This window comes from Gymnoscopelus microlampas (genome assembly GCF_963454915.1).
Source record: "Gymnoscopelus microlampas genome assembly, chromosome: 13".
NCBI classification, from domain to species: domain Eukaryota; kingdom Metazoa; phylum Chordata; class Actinopteri; order Myctophiformes; family Myctophidae; genus Gymnoscopelus; species Gymnoscopelus microlampas.
The window spans coordinates 48,825,950-48,847,870 of NC_139950.1; the positions used below are offsets into that span (position 1 = coordinate 48,825,950).

Genomic DNA, 21,921 nt, shown 5'->3' on the forward strand with positions numbered 1-21,921 from the left:
GTCCTCCTAGCCAGTGGTGGAAAAAGTACTCGCATGTTTTGCTCAAGTAAAAGTATCAATACTGCAATGTAGAAATACTCTGTTACTAAGTAAAAGTCCAGAATTAAAAATGTACTTGATTAAAAGTACAAAAGTATTGGTATCAAAATGTATTTCAAACCATAAAAAGTAGCTACCAACAGTAAAAGTACTCGTTATGCAGAATGTCCCATTTCACAAGTTTCCAAAAGTATAAAAATCTTTTGAAAATAGCAGATCTACAGTAAAGGCTCAAAATTGTGAGCTTGTAAGTCTGCTATTTTCAAATGGTAAAAATGTATACAGGGCTGAAGTGGGTAATGTATGTTTTTGTAATAATCAGAATCAACAAAACTAACTAGTAACAAAAGTTTTCAAATAATTGTAGTGGAGTAAAAGCACGATATTTGTCTCTGAGATGTACTTAGTTACTTTCCAACACTAGTGACAACAATCCAACTCAACCTCTCTCTCTCTCTCTCCCCCTCTCTCTCTTCTTCTCTCTCTGCAGAATGAAGCGCAGACAGTTGCTCCTGTCCCTGGCTCTCCTGCCCACCATCACAGAGACCCTGGAGGACTGCGTCTCATATGGGGGGGTCCCTGCCCTGCCCCCCTCCTCCTCCTCACAGTCCCTAAAGAGCACCACCCAGACCCTGGAGGACCCCTATATGAGCAGCATCCAGGCTCTGGCCCGGCCCACCGAGCCCCCCAGCCACGGCCCCGTCAGGCTCCAACTAAGGACCCAGAGGCCTCGTCTGTTTTCCAATAAGGCCCAGATGAAGCTCTCGGCCTCGGCCTCGTTGCCCCGCGGCTCTCCCCGTATGCTAAGGACTCCCAGGCTCTCCTCCTCCTCCCTGAGCCTTGAAGGAGACAGAGACCCTGTGGACTGGCTGTTTGGACAGTCCCAGAGCAGGACTTGAAGGAAGACAAGGTGCATCATGGGAAATGTAGGCGAAAGGCGCTCTGAAGGCGATCGTTTGGTACATGTAACCCGAAAGACTCACAGGAGTAATAGTACACTAGCTTATAGTCTACTAAACTCTTGTCAATTACTCTCAACATCTTTTATTTCAAGGACCCCCAGTTGGATATTACATTTACACCACGAGACCCCCATTTGATATGAGGTTCCGTGAAGAGTTACAGACCTGTAAGGGTCTGTCATTTAGCTGGGGGACTTCTCTGGGACCCCCCTACAAGGGGCCCGTCCAGGACTGAACGGTGGGATTCTATTCTGCGACAGATGTAGCAAGTCTCTCTGAGGGATGACCATGTATTTATTTCTACGCACTAAAGACTCAGGTCACCATGTTGTTTACATTTTATTCTATGTTGACTTTTATACCATTTTATAATAAAACCTACAAATGAAAATGTGTTTCTTTTGCTTTTTTGCATTTTGGGTAACCTACTACTACAAACTACAAAAATAAAACCAGTATTATAATAAAAATACAAAACAAATCAGCTGTACTTTTGAGAACATAAAGTTATCAGCATGTTTACATTGTAGCCATTATGACTGGTGATTTATCTGAACCAGTGACTTTCAGCTGAAGACAAAGTACTTCTGTGCCCTCTGCTGGTAGCCAGCGGTACGACAGCATAATGGCTCAATAAACTATCATTCTCTAAAACAGGGTTTCTCAAAGTGGGTGCCCCGTGGCAGTGGCACCCTAGGGTGCCGTGACGCAAGTCCAGGGGTGCCGCAGAATATTTGGATGATATTTGGAATGTATCAGTGTCACTTCAGTTTAACCACCTCTATACAAAGTAAGACAGACCTGAATTGCACTGTACTTACGTTCTTTTTCAATCCACACCAAATCTCTTCATCAAAAGTAGCAGATTTACAAGCTCACAACTATTTTTGGCGAATGTTTCCCCTGGAATAGGGATGCTGGGGTTCATTTTCAATCTGTCCTAATGGAAACAGATATTCTCTCAAGATTTCATACTGACATACTGGATCTTAGGGGGAAATTATTCACATATTTATGTACCGTAATATGACATAAATGTAAGGTTCTAAAAATGTCCAATGTAATTCAGGGTGCCATGGATGAAAACGTGATTGCCCTGAGCCAAGAAACTTTGAGAACTACTGCTCTAAACCACTAGAGGGCGATGCATGCATGGACATTTATAAATAGCTTGTTAAACTGACAGACCTACCACAGGCAGCACTCAGCACACACACAGATTGAAGTGCAATTTACATGTATAATTAATCATTAGCAATTAATATAACAATACTCAGAATGTCCATATCATAATCCCACCAGTCTCAAGTGTAATAGTGGTGAATGGTAAATGGACTGCATCTATGGTAGGATATTAGAGCCTTTCAAAAGCGCTTTACAATGTATTTCACATCCATTCACACTGAGGGAAACCGTGAAAGGCAAACTGCTCATCATCTGGAACAGTTAGGGGTCCAGTGTCTTGCTCAAGGACACTTGGACACACCCGGGGATCAAACCAGGAACATCCAGTCCAATAATAATGCAGCCGCAGGCTATTGAGCTTAACTTACTACATGGCATGTAGCTTACTGTATGAAAAAAACATCTCCTGTCAAATGTTGTATTTGTTTTGTGTGTCAAAGTTCAAACACAACACCAAGCATCCTCATAATGTCACTCACATCGTGACAAGAGCATAAGACAGCACTTAGATGTTTGTGGCCTGTCTACAATAACCAGTGGTGTAAAAAGTACTCAAATGTTTTACTTAAGTAAAAGTATCAATACTGCAATGTAGAAGTACTCTGTTACAAGTAAAAGTCCAGAATTAAAAATGTACTTGAGTAAAAGTACAAAAGTGTTGGTATCAAAATGTGCTTAAAGTACCAAAAAAGTAGAAAGTACACATTATGCAGAATGTCCCATTTGACCCAAGTTTCATTAAAATCTTTTGAAAATAGCAGATCTACAAGCTCACAATGTGTCGCGTCGCATCGCGACGCATTGTGACGCATTGTGAGCTTGTAGATCTGCTATTTTCAAATGTGCTGAAATGTATATAGGGCTGAAGTGGTTAATGTATGTTATGTAATAATAATCAAAATCTACAAAGTAACTAGTAACTAAAGTTTTCAAATAAATGTAGTGGAGTAGAAGTACAATATTTACCTCTGAGATGTAGTGGAGTAGAAGTAAAAGTACAGACAATTGGAAATACTCCAGTAAAGTAAAGGTACCTCCAAAATTGTACTTAAGTACATTACTTGAGTGAATGTACTTAGTTACTTTACACCACTGTGGCCTGTCTATAATAACTACCCTGGTTCCTAACACTTTCACTCAGAACCTGTTTGACAGACTGGCTGCTAAAGTAAACATAAGCTAGAAGTAGACAGACAGACAGATCTACACTAACAGACATGTCTGAACATCAGTTTTAACCACATACACTCATTTAGAGCATTAGTCTTTAATGTATGACTAGAGAGATTAACCACTCAGCAACTTGAACTGTTGCATCCTTATCCTAGGCATTTCATAAGTAAGCTACATGTCACGTGACAAAAGAACAAATCTACAAGCTTAATCATTGAGACCTGAAGCCGATTCCACATGTCTCCTAAATCTCAACAGTATTCTGAAAAACCTATGTTTCTATATCAGTGGTGCTCAATCTTTTTCATGTCAAGGACCCCCAAAAGTATATGTATTTGGCCGCAGACCCCCATCAAAATATTTAGTTCCAGGGACCCCCAGAAGCAAAGATTTGAGTTAAAAATGTTCGCTTTAAAAATAAATATATTCAAAGATTTGCACGATTTTTCAAAAATAGCAGATCTACAAGTTCATAGCGCGGCACTCGGTGCCGCGCTATGAGCTTGTATATCTGCTATTTTTGAATAGCCCAAAGTGTGAAATAATGCTTTTTACTTAAATCTAAAATTGACACAGTTCCAGGTCTCAATGGGTTAAAACCCATCGCGCTGCAGTACGTTGTGAGCTTGTAGGTCTGTTCTTTTTATCACGTTGACATGCGGTATACATTATAGGCTGTAATAACGCAGCCCGTTCGGCGCAAAACTACTTTATTACGTTATATATTTCATGTAATTTGAGACATGTTTCGGAACATGTTTTTGATTAACAGAATCAATAGCCCAAAACAATGCACAGCCACATACATTATTTTTTCCAGAACACTCGATACATTTTAAACCTTTTCCAGGACTGGAAAAACAGTTTATCTAATTTCAAAAATATGTCCAGGAATTTCATGACCGTGGGAACCCTGGATCTAAACAGACATGTCTGAACGTCAGTTTCAACCTGCATACACTAATTTAACCACTTAGTCTTTGATGTAGACCAGCGAGATTAACCACTGAACAACTTGAATCGCTGCATCCTTTATCCTCTAGGGCATTTCATAATAGGTGAACTGAACATTCAGTGAAAATATAGGTGAAAACAACATGTAGCTTGTAGATCGGCTATTTTCAGCGAAGAGATTTGGCGTAGGGAAAAAGGACGGGGCTAAGGCAGGGGGCCTTGAACTATTGAATACTTCGGCTATTCAAAGATTTGCAAAAATGTTCAAGATTTTTCAAAAATAGCAGATCTACCAGCTCTCGGTGCAGCGCTATGAGCTTGTTGATCTGCTATTTTTGAATAGCCAAAGTATAACATATGGTTAAAGTGTCTAAAATGATTGTGATGCTGTATTAACTACTTTAGCCGGGGACCCTCTGGTATCCCCCAAGGACCCCTGCGGGTCCCCGGACCCCACTTTGAGAACCAATGGTTTAAGAGATTCAACCAGCCTTGTGGATTATGATAACATTCAACCAAGAGAGAGAGAGTCCCTGATGAGTAATTCAGTATGGTCTCTCTCTCATAAACCAGTGTCTGGTGAGTCACCTGCCAGCCATCTAACACCCTCATTATCTGGTTTATGAGGTTAGACGGACCAATTCAAATAATGTCAGTAGGCCAAGCTGTTAAGACACATAAATGATTTACAAAACCACAAGTTCACTGGAACTGGTGTTGACACACCCACAAATCAAATAACAATAATGTTGTTAAAGCCACTCTACTCAAACAGTAGACATTATACTGTATATGTGCAGACATATTATAAACTTAATCTAACATCAGAGTAAAAATGATCTTTGAATTGTATAACATAACCTCTAGAACAGTGGCTCCCAACCTTTAATCCACTTCTTAAGCCCTATCTACACGTCTCGTACAACACGGAGAGAGCTTGTAGATCTGCTGTTTTCACTGATAAATTAATGTAGACAATTTCTTTTGACTATTTTTGACAATATAATGACCAAAAATTGCAAGTTACAATACGATTTTGTGCAACATGCTTGAAAATGTGGACTACCTCCTAACAACATGTTGACATTTTTGGACTACCATCAAACAGACGAGCCCCCCCCCCCCCCCCCCTACCATCAAACATACAAGGCCCCCGCCCCTCTGATCTTTGGCCCGGAGCTCGGGTTGGGAAACACTGGTCTGTTAGAGACATTGTAGATTCTGCCACATGAGGTCATTGTTCTGGGTCGCTCTTTGGTTTCGCTTTTTGGGTTGTGTGTGTGTGTGTGTGTGTGTGTGTGTGTGTGTGTGTGTGTGTGTGTGTGTGTGTGTGTGTGTGTGTGTGTGTGTGTGTGTGTGTGTGTGTGTGTGTGTGTGTGTGTGTGTGTGTGTGTGTGTGTGTGTGCGTGTGTGTGTGTGTGAGCCTTGTCCCGCTCACAAAAATGTGCCCTTTCCCTGGAAAAGTCCCAGGGTCAGTGAGATAATATAGTAGTCATATGGAAGAGGGGAGACAGTCAGAGTCAGTCACACACACACACACACACACACACACACACACACACACACACACACACACACACACACACACACACACACACACACACACACACACACACACACACACACACACACACACACACACACACACACACACACACACAGGTTTGTATTACTATACTTGTGAGGACATCAACACTTTAGGACAGCCATGTTATGAATGCCATTAAAAAAACAATTGCCATTTTTAACCGTAAGCCTAAAGCCGAAAAACAGCAGATCTACAAGCTCACAATGCGTCGCGCTGCGACGCGTTGTGAGCTTATAGATCAGCTATTTGTCGGTGCATTACACTGGCGCGCAACTAAGTATAAAAATCATGTTTAATTCTAATTCCAATCCGTAAACCTAACCTCTAAATGTCTAATCCTAACCTGAATGTTTTTCTAATTGTAAACGCTAACTATAAAACAACCATTTGTCTTGTGAGGACCAGGAAAACGGTCCTCACAATGTATGTTTTTTCAAATTCTACTATACTTGGTCCTCGCCAGTATAGTAATACGCACACACGCACACGCACACGCACACACACACACACACACACACACACACACACACACACACACACACACACAAAAGACCCTCAGCCCTGTTTAGATTCCGTTTAGATTCCTAAGGGAGGGGGAAGTCCCAACCATAAAAGCCAGAGAATAACGGTGAAACAAATAACCTCACTCACTGCATACAGTTGTCCAGCATCATCATCATTTACACCACAACAGCTACATATGGTACTACTTTACTTTGCCACCATGAGGCACATAGTGTACGTCTGTCTGGACTCTACATGTTTCCCAATGTTTCCATGCTCACTCAACTGGAATGAGAGAGACAGGGGGATTTTTAAGGTCTTTAACCTGCACTTGTCCTGTTAATAAACAAGCAGAAGGCTCCATGCCTGTGAAGATGGATAATGAAGATGTCTGTGTGCTTATTGCTTAATAACAAGTCAGTACAAGTTTGTTTACATAGAACATTTTTCATCCAACAAGCGTAGACTCATTGTGCTTCAGAATAAATGAAAAAATAGGCTATGATCAAAAATGACAAAAATGACAAAATATTATAACATGAACTAAGAAAAAACATTAGAAGGGATTATTACAATAAAAACAACTTTAAGTGTGGCATGTGTGGCTTAACTGTTCTGGTTTAACTGGTTTATGTTTCCTCTGTGACTTGTTTATTCAGTAAGATCACATATTCTGGCAAATTGCCAAGCTTCTGTGTCTCGTGAACCAAGTCATAATAGGCGAACATTCTGCAGAAATAGAAGAACATTATGTGAAAATAGCCGGTGTTCATGCTCCGTTGTGAGCTTGTAGATCAGCTATTTTTTGCTATTTGATGTATTTAATAATTTAACTATTTAAGTGGTTAACTAAACCTGCTTCTACCAAAATGATACAGTTTGTAGAATCTACTGTCTCCTCCCATAGACTGTAGCCTCCTCCAGGCAGGTGATATTTAACCACATGGTCTTACCTCCCGCGTTCTCAGCTGGAAGTTCTTCCCTTCATGGTAACAGTTGTAGGTTCTCAGCAGTGACAAGATGTCAGACCTGGATGTGAACACGTTGATTACACAGATGCCAACCAGTGTTGATTTTGACAGACAGCACATTTTGATTCAGTTCTAGTCATAGTCTTTTGAATAAAATCCTATCTGAAATGTTTTAGTTTTAGTCTAGTTTTAGTCGACTAAATCTACAGTTGATTAAGTCTACTAAAATGTATTTTGGCGCTGCCTTGATGGTGTTGTAATGGCTGATTTTACACTTGGTTGCATGCTGAAAATAGCCGATCTGCGACGCGTTGTGAGCTTGTAGATCTGCTATTTTCAGAACACAACACCCCAGCGCAACCAAACATAAAATAACTTGTCTTCTGGTGATGCTATAATGGGCTAATGGCATTTGTTCCTCAACGTTGTGCGAATGTGCGTGCAAAGTTTCACCGCAATCGGACGCTGCGTTCATGATTTGCGGCATTTTGTTCAAAACGGGCCATTCCTGCAAACTTTAGATGTCCATCAGGATGCGATATGAAAAATCAAATAGATCCGTCTTGATCACACGACTATAGAGATCATGTGTACCGATTTGCATGAAATTTGGATAAAATCTGAAGGAGTAATATGGAGCACTCCTGCAAACTTTGGAAGCCATTCTTAGCCAATCAGGATGGAATATGAAAAATCTGAAAGACCCGTTTCGTTTAATGACTTATAGAGATACTGTGTACCGATTTGCGTGATGTTTGGATCAAATCTGTAGGGAGTACTGTCACAAAAATGTGTTTTGCAAAAATCAGGGCTTACTTTGGGATGTGTTTCTCTTCATTAAGCTTCACGTAGGTCTGACTATCACCCATTCTGTCCAGAACATAGCTGCAGCAAAGAGAGAGAGAGAGAGAGAAAAAAGCATATTAATGAATATTAAATCACATGGAAATGATATAATTTCAGCTGATATTTGGATATAATTTAGCTTGGGTTTCCATGGCTTTTGCACATGTTTTTAATACACAGGTTGTTAAAGCCATGGTGGCTCCTGTTGAGGTTTCATAGAAGTCACATGGTCCTTATTGATTCAGAGCCAGGTTGACTAACAAAGGGCTGCGTGTCGGGGCAACGCTTGGCAAAGCCTCAAACATGCATTCTGCGGGCACAGAGATTAAAAGAAGAACACAGCTACCCCGTGGTCAATAACTGATAATGTATTAATGTTATCTCAGTTATAAATATCACAGCAATAAAACATGACCCTCATCTCTGCTGTATTTCTTCATTTAAAAAAAAAGAAAGGTTTATTTTTAGATTCTTTGACTTTAATACATTCTGCACAGAGACAAGGAAACAGCCTTGAAAACAGACATTTATGGGAAAAAACATATTAACCACTATGTGTCCTTCAATTATGACAAAATCTGAAGGAATATCTGTCCCTGAAAGTCAGGGTTATCCTGCAGCCGGATACCCATACTTAAACTCTCTTTTTTCACTCTCTCTCTCTGTGTGTGTGTGTGTGTGTGTGTGTGTGTGTGTGTGTGTGTGTGTGTGTGTGTGTGTGTGTGTGTGTGTGTGTGTGTGTGTGTGTGTGTGTGTGTGTGTGTGTGTGTGTGTGTGTGTGTGTGTGTGTGTGTGTGTGTGTGTGTGTGTGTGTGTGTGTGTGTGTGTGTGTGAGAGAGAGAGAGAGATAGAGAGAGGGAAAGGGAAAGGGAGAGAGAGAGAGAGGGAGAGGGAGAGAGAGGGACTTTTCCGCATGGTTTGGAATCTCCAGAGTGTGTGGGTTTACTTTGTGGGCGTGGTGGTGTGTGTGTGTGTGTGTCTATATAAGTGCTCACACACACACACATGGTTCAGAGCTCTATATGTCAGTGTGTTAAAACGCCAACATGAAGCTTCATCTTCACTCCGTCTGTCAGGTCATCGTTCTGAGCCTCTGCTGTGTCTACATCACAGGTAAGAGACCTATACATTTACCTACAGTATCTATCTATCTACTCTATCTACCTACCTACCCCATGTCCTAACCTAACCTACCCCCCCCCCCCCCCTCTCTCTTTCTTCTTTTGTACATATGTTTCACTCTTCATACCAGTAACCTGTAAACTGATTGTATGACATTCTGTATAGTAGTGTGTATATCTGTCTGTCTCTTATATGTCAACATGATTTGTGTGCATGGGGATATCATCTTAAACAAGCTACGTGCTTAACTGAGCTATCCAGTTTAGTAGACCTTGTATTGCGAATTTGTACTTCCATGTACTGTTATGTACTGTCATGTACTGTTCTCATGTCTTACTAAATAATAGTACATCAATCAATCAATCAATCAATCAATGCATTGATGTAATGTTATTCTATGAATGTAGAAATATTCCCACAGAATGCTTCTTCTCGCCCCTGGAGGGTTTTGAATCTTTGTGTAGCATGTTTTAATTCTCTTGTAAGTGAAAATACAAAAAGGTATTGGCATCAAGATTTACTTAATGCACCAAAAGTACTCATTATGCAGAATGTCCCATTTCGTAAAGTATGTATACAAATATTTTGAAAATAGCAGATCGACAAGCTCACAATGCGTCGCATTGTGAGCTTGTCGATCGGCTATTTTCAAATGGCTGAAATGTGTATAGGGCCAAGTGGTTAATGTATGTTTTGTATTAATAATCAAAATCTACAAAGTAACTAAAGTTTTCAAATAATTGTAGTGTAGTAAAAGTACAATATTTGCCTCTGAGATGTAGTGGAGTAGAAGTAAAAGTATTGGAAATTGGAGATACTCAAGTAAAGTACAAATACCTCAAAATGTTACTTACAGTAAGTACAGTACTTGAGTAAATGTACTTGGAATTAAGTAAATGTACTTAGTTACTTTCCACCACTGCTTCCTACCTATGAATCTATCCATCCATACAGTTTGTGGAAATATAAGTGTAAATGTAAGGTGCACTCAATTACTGTCGTGTAATGGGTTAAACTTCAATGTCATTGTCACGTCACAAGTTTACAGGTGAAAACATGTTTTTGTACAACAAGCTGCAAACGCTTTGCAGTTTAAAGAATAGTCAGAAGAATAAAGATTAGGGAACAAAGGACAAGGAAACAAAGTCAGATAACAGGGCACAATGTTAAATCTACATAAGGTGCGTGATCAAAATAGAAAATAAAAAGGCTGCATATCGCTCTCTTGGGCAAATAGAAAAACAACACTTAGCAGCAGATATGTAGCAGCAGATATCTTGTGCAAGTGAGACATCAATTCTGCATGTTTGCTCAGCTGTGATTGCATTTTATTGATTTAACCTTTTTGTTTTCCTTTGATTTAACCTCTTTGCCCTTTGTTATCCATGGCTATAGTTCCAGAGACGAGCACTACGTTCGTCCCAGGGTTAAGGTGTAGCTGTCCACAGACACAGAACTCAGTCAGAGGACAACTGACAGATCTCAGAGTCATTCCCAGCAGCTCCAACTGTGACAGACCCACTGTCATGTGAGTACCACATCCTGACACCAAGCACAAACACGCTCCCGCCATAAATTCCTGTTATCATTAAATTCGGGCACACACACACACACACACACACACACACACACACACACACACACACACACACACACACACACACACACACACACACACACACACACACACACACACACACACACACACACACACACACACTAAAAGTACAATATTTGTCTCTGAGATGTAGTGGAGTAGAAGTAAAAGTATTGGAAATTGGAAATACTCAAGTAAAGTACAAATTCCTCAAATCCTAAATTCCACCACCCACTGCGCCACATACTGACACCGCACACAGGCACGAACACACACACACACACACACACACACACACACACACACACACACACACACACACACACACACACACACACACACACACACACACACACACACACACACACACACACACACACACACACTCCATAAATTCCTGTTATCATTAAAAAGGATTGTGTGTCATGTGACCTAAACGTGTTTCCATGTGTATTTCAGAGTGGTTCTGAAGAAGAACAACGCTCCAGTGTGTCTGAATCCAGAATCACAGTACGGCAAGGTGCTCATACGCTGCTGGAAAAAGTAAGAGACATGCAGGCAATGTTTAAGTAAAAGTATCAATACTGCAATCTAGAGATACTCTGTTACAAGTAAACGTCAGGAACTATTCTAACTCGTCTTGCATCAGGATTCTAACAATTTGATTTGCAAAAAAGTACAAATTTGCCACAAGTCACAGCTGTGTCAGTCAGACCACTATGTGACCCAGTTCTGGGTCCTCCTCCTAACCCACCAGTTCTGGGTCCTCCTCCTAACCCACCAGCCTACTAACCCATTAAGACCGGGAACGCATCTGTGTAACCACCGTAAACATTGTTTTATACTTTGGCTATTCAAAAATAGCAGATCTACAAGCTCATAGCACGGCACTCTGTGCCGTGCTATGAGCTTGTAGATCTGCTATTATTTTTTTAATTGTGATTTTTTTTTTCAAATCTTGGAATATAGATATTTTTTAAAGCGACATTTTTTTTACTCAAATCTTTGCTTCTGGGGGGTCCCTGGAACAACATATTTTGAGATGGGGGTCCGCGGCCAAATACATATCATTTTTAGGGTCCTTGACATGAAACAGTTTGAGAACCACTGATATTATAGCAACATAAGTTTTTTCAAAAAACTGTCAGGATTTAGAAGACATTTGTAGAATCCCCCAGAAGCAAAGATTTGAGTTACAAATGTTTGCTTTAAAAAAACATAAATATTCAAAGATTTGCAAAATGTTTCATCATTAAAAAAAAATTAGCAGATCTACAAGCTCATGCTATTTTTGAATAGCGAAAATGACAGATGCTTTCCTGGTCTCAATGGGTTAATCTAAGTGCAGTAATGCAATACAATGCCAGTGGTAGGGTAGCCTAGTTTAGCTTTGAAGAGTGTACAACCACAAAGACACCATTTGGTTCCATTCATGACTTAAATAAAGGATTTTACTGTCTGATACATAATTGATTTTATAGAAAATCTTCATGCTTTTGTACAAAAACATACACAGTATGAAACCATACAGAGCAACAGAGGTTATATTTGTTATGATGACTCTGATCAACACAGAAAACCAAGCTAATGAGTTTGTTTCACTCTTTACATGTAAGTTCAGGCCCATTGAGGGCCTGAGGTTCTAAAACAGTTTTCTGAAAAACGTATGTTTCTATATCAGTGGTTTTAAAACTTTTTTTTATGTCAAGGACCTCCAAAATTATATGAATTTGGCCGCGGACCCCCATCTCAAAATATTTTATTCCAGGGACCCCCCAGAAGCAAAGATTTGAGTTCATGTTTGCTTTAAAAGAATATATATATATTCAAAGATGTGCACACATTTTCACGATTTTTCAAAAATAGCAGATCTACAAGCTCATAGCGCGGCACTCGGTGCTGCGCTATGAGCTTGTAGATCTGCTATTTTTGAATAGCCAAAGTGAAAAAATATAGCTTTTTTTTTAGCTCAAATCAAAAAAGATGGTATTAAAGGGTTAAAGCTAAACCTTCATTCTGTTTGTGTTCCTTCCTCTCAGAGCCACTAAGTTGGGTCGTAACGTCAAGCTCTGCTTGAGGAGGAAGAGGAAAAGCCGGCCACAGCACCAGAGGTCACGACATAGGAACGGGGGTCACAGAAGGAGGGCAACGTCCCCGAATAACTCCCCTTAAAGCCACAGAACCAGAGAACACAACAATACAACACTACTTGATGACCCCTGTCTGATAACACAGGCCAACCATGGACTGTTTAACTTATTCAAACCCATTCAATATGAATGGGTTCCCATTTGGGAACCAAATTCATTCAATATGACTGAATTCATTTCAATTAATTCCATTCCATTTAATTTAATTTCAATTAATTCATTTCATTCAATATGACCGAATTCATTCATTTCAATTCATTCCATTCCATTTAATTGTCTCCGCCAGGAGACATTGTTTTCACTTTCCACATGTCAAGCTAACATTGGTCAAGCCTCACGTGACAATACGGTGAAATAGTGTGATCTGATTGGCTAGTGACGTATAGCGGCCTATAAATACATGTGTCACTGTGTCAAAGTGAGGTAAGACAGGAATAATCACGAAATGGCTGAGAAATGGCGGATACTGTAACAATTGGATAGGACACTTACACAGACAGGACAGATAGGACACTTACATAGGACACTTACATAGACAGGACGGATAGGACACTTACATAGGACACTTACATAGACAGGACAGATAGGACACTTACATAGGACACTTACATAGACAGGACGGATAGGACACTTATACAGACAGGACGGATAGGACACTTATACAGACAGGACGGATAGGACACTTATACAGACAGGACGGATAGGACACTTATACAGACAGGACGGATAGGACACTTATACAGACAGGACGGATAGGACACTTATACAGACAGGACGGATAGGACACTTATACAGACAGGACGGATAGGACACTTGTGTCATGTTACTATGACACAGTAACATGTTCTATTTTTTGTAAGAATTAGAACATAAGAAGTAGAACATTCCCAACATTCCCAACACAAGTCTGCTGGCGGAGACTTGTGCTCCGAGGAGCACTTTTTCTAGTTGAATTTAATTTCAATTCATTCATTATGACCAAATTAATTTCAATTCAACCGAATTCATTCAGTTTGAATGGGTTCCCATCCGGGGAACCCATTCAAACTGGGGAAGCATCTGTGTAACCACTTTATCCATATTTTATACCAAGTGCCACGCTATGAGCTTGTAGATCTGCAATTTTTTGAAAAATCTTGAGCATTTGTGCAAATATTTGAATATATATTTTAAAGGGAACATTTTTGACACAAATCTTTGCGTCTGGGGGGGTCCCTATTACAAAATATTTTGAGATGGGGGGTCCGCGACCAAATACATATAATTTTGGGGGTCCTTGACATGAAAATGTTTGAGCACCACTGATATACAGTAGAAACATACGTTTGCTTTCCATTTAGACCTCAGGTGGGTTTAAAATGGATTAAGGAACGTCATGTCAACATTTTCTCTGTCCTGCTCTGCAGGCTGGTGGCAGCAGTAGCTTTTAATGTTTCTATGACTGAGATGTATAGGTACAGTAAAACAAAGCCGGTTCTTGGTTTTATTAAGTATCATTGAGTAGCATTTTAGCATTTAAATGTGGTCAGTATGTTATGAAGTCACAACTACAGTATACAGTTTGGGGAGGTAACAGTAAATGCATTTTTTTGGTTTATTATATTTCTTTCTATCAAAATGTTGTTTTTTTTGGGGATGTTTTTGTATACTGCACTTTTGTAATAAATGTATCAAAACGACACCTCAACCGTTTGTGGTTATTTATTTAGGTTCCATTTAGGTTTGAATGATGAGAAAGAGAAAGATGAGTAAATGAGGGGTTACTCAGTGGCGTAGCGCAGAATCGCGGGGCCTCCCCGCGGGAGTTTCACGTGAGGCCCACGCACATGCACGCGCGCGCAGAAAAAATCGGGTCTAATTCGAGTCTAATTCGGTCTAATTCGGGTCTAATTCGGGTCTAATTCGGTCTAATTCGGGTCTAATTCGGTCTAATTCGGTTCTATTTGACCAATATAAATCAACTTTTTTCTTTTGTTTTGCTGTAAAAATATTTGTATCAGCGCAGACGGGCCCCCCCCTGCTGGTGGCCCCCCCGCACCGCATCGCTTGCTACCCCTCCGCTACGCCACTGGTTACACTTTACTGAATCAACAACAGGACATGAGTCATGGAGTGGCTAATCTGGCCATAAAGTAAACACTCTCCCTAAAGTGAAGACCAACATTTTCAAGTTGAAAATGAAAGTTTTTTGTGGCTCAAGACAAGAGTCAACAGTAACAACTCAGCAGCGTTTTACCTGGACTTTTCCAGTAGACCAGGGGTCTTCAATGTTTTCAGCCCAAGGACCCCCTAGCTGAGAGAGAGATGAAGCAGGGACCCCCTCTATATTGTATAAAATTGTGTTTCAGATTCAACTTTTTTTGTTTACGTGGTCTGCTCTTTTTTCCCCTCTACACCGATAGCTCTTTGCCAAAAATAGCCGATCTACAAGCTCACAACGCCTCGCAGCGCGAGGCGTTGTGAGCTTGTAGATCGGCTATTTTTGGCTAAAGTTCTCCTCAGAAAAGGGATGCTAGGGTTCAAGTGGTTAAAAATATCTTATCACACAAAGATTTGGCGGACCCCCTGTAGTAACTCTGAGGACCCCCTAGGGGTCCCGGACCCCCTGTTGAAGACCCCTGCAGTAGACCAATAGACCAGTGATTATCAACTTTTTCAATTACATTTTTTGACCCATTTCCTACAATTTTACTAATTTATTTATTCTAAGATAAAAAAAATAAAAAATAAACATTCAGAACTTAAAAAGAATTTCAGATGTAAAAAAAAAAATCCCACCCTGTGTGAAGGAAGCGGTGCCTTTGATGAGTGGCCTCCTGGTGGCGCTATAATAGGGCGGGGCGGGGCTTCAGCAATTAAGGCTCGTCCCTATTGGTGGTGTAAGTCCACATACCAAATTGGGACTTGCTGGCATGCTGCGAACTGGAGTTATAGCTGTGTAAAGCGCTGTTTAAAGCCAGTGGCCTCCTGGTGGCGCTATAATAGGGCGGGGCGGGGCTTCAGCAATCAATGCTCGTCCCAATTGGTGGTGTAAGTCCACATACCAAATTTGGACTTGCTGGCATGCTGCGAACTGGAGTTATAGCTGTTCAAAGCCCGTGCTCAAACGGACATAACGGACAAACGGACAAACGGACAAACGGACATACGGACGGACATAGTCAAGAGTAGAGCGGCTGGCACCGCTAAAAATACAACATTACTTACATAAAAGCTGGGTTATGTAACTTTCCTCTTCTACCCCCGGATTTGAACCCGGTTTCCTGTGCAAGTGCTGCATTTTGTTTTTAACCATTGAGCTAATAGAGCCTGCTTCCTTGCTCAGAGGATACATTGAGATCCTGTTTCTATAGGTCAGATATGACCTTTGACACCATCTAAATGTCTCAATCGAAGAGCAGGGATACAAAATACAACATATTGTATTAACATACTCTACCATACATATTGTATAAATTATATTGTATTAACATACTCTACCATACAGATTATATAAGTTATATTGTATTAACATACTCTACCATACAGATTATATAAGTTATATTGTATTAACATACTCTACCATACAGATTATATAAGTTATATTGTATTAACATACTCTACCATACAGATTATATAAGTTATATTGTATTAACATACTCTACCATACAGATTGTATAAGTATTAACCACTGTATCCTTCAATATGACAAATCTGAAGGAATATCTGTCCCTGAAAGTCAGGGTTTCTGCAGCCGGATACCCATACCTAAAGGGTCTACACCATGAATTTAAAAAATAATAATAATATTTAATATCATATTGTTTACGTCCCTCAAACGTTTTTCAAAAGGTTTGAGCCTAAATCAAGCTTCAGATATACTCATTCCAACTAACTTCTCTCTGGCTTATAAAGCACTTTCACCTGCAATACCACATTGTCCTGTTTGACACGTGGCGCTATTGAGCCAGTTTGTATGCATGTTATCTCCTGGTTCTGTGTGGAAAAAGTAAAACAAATAAATAAGAAAAAAATAAGAAAAAATATGTATTTTTTAAATATTTTTTTTCTTCTTTTTGGTTGGAACTGAAAAACGGGAGGAATTGTTCCCTGATGTGACGTAGACACAGGGACCAAATCAGTTTGGCCTGTTTTTAGAACAATTTACTGAAAACCCCAGATTTGCTGTGAAAGCCTGAGTGTTCAAACTGGGGTATTTTTGAGGATAGAAGAGAGGTAGGGGAGACCAAAAACACACACAAAAAGAAGAAAAAGTTCAAATTCATGGTGTAGCCCCTTTAAAGTTTTCTTTTTTTCACTGCGAGAGAGAGAGAGTGACGGACTTTTCCGCATTGTAATGTCCAGAGTACAGACTGTGTGAGAGGAAGTGTCCCGTTCAGAATCTGACCCCAATGATGAGCCCTGTCTGATAAGACAGGCCACCATGGACTGTTTAATCCATCCAAACCCATTCAATATGAACGGGAACCCAATTAATTCAATATGACCGAATTAATTTCAATTCAACCGAATTCATTCAATATGAAACCCATTCAAACCAGGGAAGAATCTGTGCAACCACTCTATTTTATACTTTGGCTGTTCAAAAATAGCAGATATACAAGCTCATGAAAAAGTTTGAGCACCACTGATATAGACACATACGTTTGCTTGGGTTAAGGAACGTCATGGTGGTGTTTTTGTATACTGCACTTTTGTAAATAAATGTATCAAAACAACACCTCAGGCTTTTGTGGTTATTTATTTAGTAAATGCTTCTTCCGTTTAGGTTTGAATGATGAGAAAGAGAAAGCAGAGTAAATGAGGGGTAACACTCAGCAGAGCTGAGCTCACTTTTTCATTTGCATTATTTTACACTTTGGCTATTTTTGAAAAATCGTGAAAATGTGTGCAAATCTTTGAATATATATTGTTTAAAGCGAACATGTTTAACTCTATTTTTTGCTTCTGGGGGGTCCCTGAACAACATGTTTTGAGATACATATCATTTTGGGGGTGAAAAAGTTTGAAAACCACCGATATAGAAACATACGTTTTTTTTTTCATTTGGAAGACATTTGTAGAATGGGCTTCAGGTCTTAATGGGTTAATGAATCAACAACAGGACATGAGTCATGGAGTGGCTATAAAGTAAACACTCTCCCTAAAGTGAAGACCAACACTTTCAAGTTAATGAAAGTCTTTTGGGGTTCAAGAGTCAACAGTAACAGGTCAGCAGTGTTTTACCTGGACTTTTCCAGTAGACCAATTGACCAGTGATTCTTTTCAATTTAGTTTGTTGACCCATTTTTGGGTTATGGACCAATTCCTTACAATTTTACTTATTTATTTATTCATTCTAAGATAATAAAAAAAAAACATTCATTTATTCTAAGATAATAAAAACGAACATTCAGAACTCAAAAATAATTTCAGAAATGAAAATAAAAAAGTGACTAAATTACTTCCATTAAAGCTGCGTTATGTAACTTTCCTCTTCTACCCCGGATTTGAACCCGGTTTCCTGCGCAGCGGAAGTGCTGCATTTTACAGTAAACACAGCTCATAAAGTCTGCATGATATAAGAGGCATCAGACTTCAATAACAATCACAAATAGGTCGATATCTCAATTCAAAGGTAAAAGGATATCAAAAACCTGCTTTGAGGAATGAAATCCTATATATAACGTAAGAGTGACACAGGAGCCAAACGGCCCGGTATACTGTACTGTTTTATTAAAACACAAAGGCATGTAATCTCATCATCGCGGTTCACTTCATATTACACCTGTGATGCATGGCAGCCTCAGCCAGGCTGTAATATGAACCCTGTGACACCAACACTCTGAAACAACCAGCCAGCCTAGCGGTGGCCTAGTGGTTAGAGGGGCGGCCTTGATACCGGAAGGTCCCTAGTTCGATTCCCCAATTCATCACATCGATCATGAATCACCGCTGAATAGCCCTTGAGCAAGGCTTCCATGCAGGGTCCGGCTGGAAACAAGTTTCGTACTTAGTCCGACACCCTGGGTAAACAACAAACTTTGCTTTGCTTTGCTTTGCCTTAATTTATACCTCTGGGACCCCAATTCACAATGTAAAACCAATGTTAATTTAACTCTGAGTGTGTACAAATGGAACCAAATGGACCCGTTAGGGTCCATTTGGTTCCATTTGTACACTCTCAGAGTTACAGACACATAAGGGTCCATTTGGTTACTAACTATCCATCATATAGCTGGGGACCCCTGGGGGTCCTTGAGGGAGTATTCCCAGTTTTAAAACTGGGAGTATTTCCATGCTGTTTTAAGTATTTTTTTACTTCTACTCCACTACATCTCAGAGGCAAATATTGCACTTCTACTCCACAACAATTATTTGAAGGCTTTAGTTACTAGTTCCTTTGTACATTTTGATTATTATTACAAAACATACATTAACCACTTCAGCCCTATATACAACATTTCAGTCATTTGAAAACAGCCGATCTACAAGCTCACAATGAGCTTGTAGATCTGCTATTTTCAAAAGATTTGTGTACATTTCATAACTTGTGAAATGGGGACATTTCTGCTTAATGAGTACTTTCTACTGTTGGCACTTTAAGTACATTTTGATACCAATACTTTTGTACTTTTACTCAAGTCCATTTTGAATTCCGGACTTTTACTTGTAACAGAGTATTTCTACATTGTGGAATTGATACGTTTATCTCTCAGAGATAGAGGATAAGCCTGTGTTCCCACAGACACAGACAGTAACAATGATGATGGCTCCCATAACTTCACCAAACCAAAGAGTTTTCCTGGAAACCATGTGACCCGCATGCCACTGGATATGGTCATACTGAAACTACTGTTTGACCACACACACACACACACACACTAAAGAGGGTTCAATAACAGTACTACAAAGCTATCCGAGCAGCAACAAATACTGAACACGCACCACGCATCACACGCACCACACACACACACACACACACACACACACACACACACACACACACACACACACACACACACACACACACACACACACACACACACACACACACACACACACACACACACACACACACACACACACACACACACACACACACACACACACACACATTTATTTATGTCCACATAAGAGATACAATACAAGGACACAAATATTACAAGGTGCTGTAAAAAAAAAAAAGTACAGTCAGCAAATCATGGACAAATACTCCCACACCCTTCAGGGGTACAAATAACAGCGTCTTCGCCATATTTGGCAGCTACCAATAGTAGAAGAGATTCCACAGAATTTTGCAAGTCGTTTAGCTGCTTTTTAGGGTCACACACACACACACACACACACCTCTGTAGGAAATGGCTGTAAATATTCTGCATACTGAGTAGACCTACTTTTACTTTTGCTACTTTAAGTATATATTGATGTTAATACTTTTGTACTTTGTTACAAGTAAATGGCCTGCGTTCATAATCTTCAAAGTATTTTTACACTGTTGTATTGTACAGTATATATATATTTTTAAAGCAAACATTTTAACTCAAATCTTTGCTTCTGGGGGATTCTACAAATGTCTTCTAAATCCTAACAGTTTTCTGACCATTTTCACCATCAGTGGTTCTCAAACTTCTTCATGTCAAGGACCCCCAAAATGATATGTATTTGGCCGCGGACCCCCATCTCAAAATATGTTGTTCGAGGGACCCCCAGAAGCAAAGATCTGAGTTACAAACGTTCTCTTTAAAAAATATTATATCCAATTATTCACGATTTAAAAAAATATATATATAGCAGATCTACAAGCTCATATCGCGATCTGCTATTTTTAAATAGTCAAAGAAATCTAAAAATGACACAGACGTGTCCAAAGTTTAAGTCCAAAATCTAAGTACTTCTTCTACCTATACTTGTAGGAACGTGTCTTCTTTAGCGGGTAGAAATGTGATATGGTTGGTGCATAATGCAGGCTGATACTTGGACCACATGGTTATGAAATAACACGTACCGTATGCTAAAGTGAAAGTGAACAACTCAACATGATCCTTCTTGTTACAGTGTCTCAGGGCGGGCAGGGGGATTATGAGGACATTATCTACAAGAAACAAGTACTCTAGTGTTTTACTTACTGTAAGTAAAAGTATCAATACTGCAATGTAGGAAATACTCTGTTACAAGTCAAAGACAGATATTCAGAATTTAAAAGTGCAAAAGTATTAGTATCGAAATGTACTTAAAGTACTAAAGTAGTAAGTACTCATTATGTAGAATGTTCCATTTCACATGTTTTCAAAGTATAAAATGTATAAAATGCGTCGCATTGTGAGCTTGTAGATCGGCTATTTTCAAATGGCCGAAATGTATATATATAGGGCTGAAGTGGTTAATGTATGTTTTGTAATAATAATCCAAATCTACAAAGTAACTAGTAGCTAAAGAACATATAAGGATGGCCAACCTTCCCTCTCATACACAGTGCAATTATGTGTCAGATGTCAACAACCAGTGACAAATCTTAAGGCCTCACAATGTAACTTGAGTTAAAATCTGGGGTAGAAGAGGAAAGTTACATAGTGCTGCTTTTTAAGGCACAATAATAGACAGACAACATTCTGATTCTGATTGATTGATTCTGAACAAATCACCATAGTCAGACAAGAAGGTGGTTGATGACACAAGATATTTCCTGGCTGCACGGGAAAAACACAATGTATTACCATAGATAAAACCTAACGTTGCCTAGAGCATTGGTTCTCAAAGTGGGGTCCGGGGACCCCCAGGGGTACTTGAGGGGGTTCCAGGGGGTCCCCAGCTAAATGATGGACAGGAACCAAATGGACCCTTATGGGTC

At 39.7% G+C, this 21,921-nt stretch overlaps 3 protein-coding genes across 5 annotated transcripts in view; 2 read left to right on the forward strand and 1 right to left on the reverse strand.

The window, feature by feature from the left end:
• LOC311059246 (uncharacterized protein) overlaps positions 1–1,325 on the forward strand; it is a 2,822-nt gene extending 1,497 nt beyond the window's left edge. Inside the window, exon 2 of the mRNA XM_084076983.1 lies at positions 530–1,325. Coding sequence (XP_083933109.1) covers positions 530–938 — 409 coding nt within the window. The 3' untranslated portion in view covers positions 939–1,325. The remainder of the gene's footprint in view (positions 1–529) is intronic.
• The window catches only part of rassf4a (Ras association domain family member 4a), a 61,301-nt gene that overhangs the window by 31,693 nt on the left and 7,687 nt on the right, over positions 1–21,921 (reverse strand). For all 3 annotated transcript variants that reach the window (XR_014602143.1, XM_084076977.1, XM_084076976.1), the window contains exons 2-3: positions 8,193–8,261; positions 7,359–7,434 (exon numbers count right to left, since the gene is read on the reverse strand). Coding sequence is in view for 2 of the 3 variants with exons in the window: in XM_084076977.1 (XP_083933103.1) it covers positions 7,359–7,434; positions 8,193–8,245 (129 nt within the window). In the remaining variant the exon portion in view is untranslated. The remainder of the gene's footprint in view (positions 1–7,358; positions 7,435–8,192; positions 8,262–21,921) is intronic.
• Positions 9,217–14,772, forward strand: LOC311058888 (uncharacterized protein). Its single transcript, XM_084076417.1, has 4 exons — positions 9,217–9,335; positions 10,740–10,872; positions 11,401–11,484; positions 12,981–14,772. Exons 1-4 carry the CDS (start codon positions 9,269–9,271, stop codon positions 13,111–13,113), a joined length of 417 nt encoding a protein of 138 aa, XP_083932543.1. The 5' UTR covers positions 9,217–9,268; the 3' UTR covers positions 13,114–14,772.

Bases quoted from the DNA above. Each gene is read 5' to 3' on its own strand.
- LOC311058888 (XM_084076417.1), top strand. From the start codon at position 9,269: ATGAAGCTTCATCTTCACTCCGTCTGTCAGGTCATCGTTCTGAGCCTC. The intron at 10,873-11,400 runs GTGAGTACCACA...TGTGTATTTCAG, and splicing joins TGTGACAGACCCACTGTCAT to AGTGGTTCTGAAGAAGAACA. The intron at 11,485-12,980 runs GTAAGAGACATG...CCTTCCTCTCAG, and splicing joins CTCATACGCTGCTGGAAAAA to AGCCACTAAGTTGGGTCGTA.